Genomic DNA, 1,898 nt, shown 5'->3' on the forward strand with positions numbered 1-1,898 from the left:
AAAAATATGTATTACAAGAAATATTTTAAGATAAGTATGATTGATTGATAGATTAATTAAATTTCATTTTCCATTTTCCGGTCTTTTTTTCATATTTACTTCATCTATTCCAAACACCAGATGTGGCGGATGTGATAGTTTATTCCCATCGCTTATGCTGTTAGAACATCATAAAGAGGAATTCGAACATTGGAGTGATGATGAGATTAATCGACGTGTTTGTTGTCGTCGTAATCGTGGTGATGATTATTTTACGGATACAGACTCATTTACTAGCGAAGCGGAAAGTGAGGATTTAGAGAGATTACTTTAAATAAAGCAGAAAACTCAATAATTTTTTTAGTTATATGTATGTGAAAAGCATATCCATTTGATGATGTTTTTTTTTTGACTTCCTGTAAAATAGTATAACTGAAAAACATGATTTTATGAAACCTATTTTTGTACAAGATTTAAAAATGTATTATGTAAATGTTTTTGGGCTATACTTATATATTAACATTAAATTTGAATTGTTTTGTTTGTTTTATTAAAATACAGAATCTGGACCATACAATACGTATTTACTTACGGTTTAAAGTTTCCATGAAAATCAATAATATGCAGAAATTTTTGTACTTAAAATTTTTATAAAGAAATGGCCCAAAATTCATTTACATATACAATTTCCATTGTTTCCCAAGGCAGTGAAACACACACAAATCTCAAAAGGAGCAAAACTATAACAGAAAACAATCTGTTCAATCATATCAAAAGCAACAAAAGAGAAACTAAAAAGAAAAATAAATAGAATTTATGACAAAAGCATATAAAAAGTATAAAATAAAAGAAAATAGTAAATGTAAATTTATAACTAAAATATACCAAAAAAAAAAACTTTAATAAAATGAATGCATATTTTATAAAAAGGGTATTCACAAATTGGTGTGAATGACATACATACATACATATTTCGAGTGATAATTATTTTTAAGTTAGAACTTTTGTGAATACCTTTTATCAAACAAGCTACCTTTTTACAATAAATATTTTATTTTTTGTTTATTTATTATTACGAGTTGTTACTTGTGAGAATTTTTTTAAGCTATAGTCTTGAATTATTGTAATTAAGAAACATATCCAGGTGTACCAGCTAATAGAGACAACAACTCCAGTTTCTATTTCTGAATAAAGTTTTTCTACATTTGTCCTTAAGTGACTGCTAGGATCAAACTTAATTTTCTTTATATATTTTTTTTAAGTTTTTATAATGAAACTGAGTCTTTAAGAATTATTTTTCATAACAATCATTAATATGTACTATTTAGTAGTAATTAGTGTATGTACTATTTGGATGTTATATAAAAATATATTTAGAAAATATTATTAAAAAATAATAATAAACAATTTATTTGTATATGTAATTAACATGTGTATATGTCAAAATAAAGTATTTAGTTTCATAAACATATAGCATTTTAATTTTCTTGTCAGACCTTTTAGTTATTATTCCTAAACCTAGTATTCTTAATCAAACGCGTTATAACAAATATATAATTGATTGAAAATATTGCTTAAAATATGAATTATAGAGTTTGTTTTGTCACGCAACAAAAACAGAACTTTTACGGAAGCGAAAAAAGTAATATTTATTTATGGACCGATAACATTTAGTAGAGCAATTTTAGGTTTCCATAGAGTTTAAGTCATTTTATGAAGAAAATATGGTCAATTATGTACCGATCATTATTAAATTCAATGGTGACGTTTCATCGCAACGCTGCCATTACAGAGAAGGGTCGTATGGAAGAGGAAATATGTGTATAAGAACCAATAGTTATAAAACTTGTTTTTGTCTAATTTCCTAACTATGTGGCAGGGTATTTATATCCTGCACCACTTTATTGGAAAGGTTATAT

The 1,898-nt window shown here is 25.5% G+C and overlaps 1 protein-coding gene across 1 annotated transcript in view; it reads left to right on the plus strand.

The window, feature by feature from the left end:
• LOC124419726 overlaps window positions 1-764 on the plus strand; it is a 932-nt gene extending 168 nt beyond the window's left edge. The window contains exon 2 of the mRNA XM_046950235.1: window positions 52-764. Coding sequence (XP_046806191.1) covers window positions 52-313 — 262 coding nt within the window. The 3' untranslated portion in view covers window positions 314-764. The remainder of the gene's footprint in view (window positions 1-51) is intronic.
• Window positions 765-1,898: the final 1,134 nt, after the last annotated feature.

This window comes from Lucilia cuprina, chromosome 4 (genome assembly GCF_022045245.1).
Source record: "Lucilia cuprina isolate Lc7/37 chromosome 4, ASM2204524v1, whole genome shotgun sequence".
NCBI classification, from domain to species: Eukaryota; Metazoa; Arthropoda; class Insecta; order Diptera; family Calliphoridae; genus Lucilia; species Lucilia cuprina.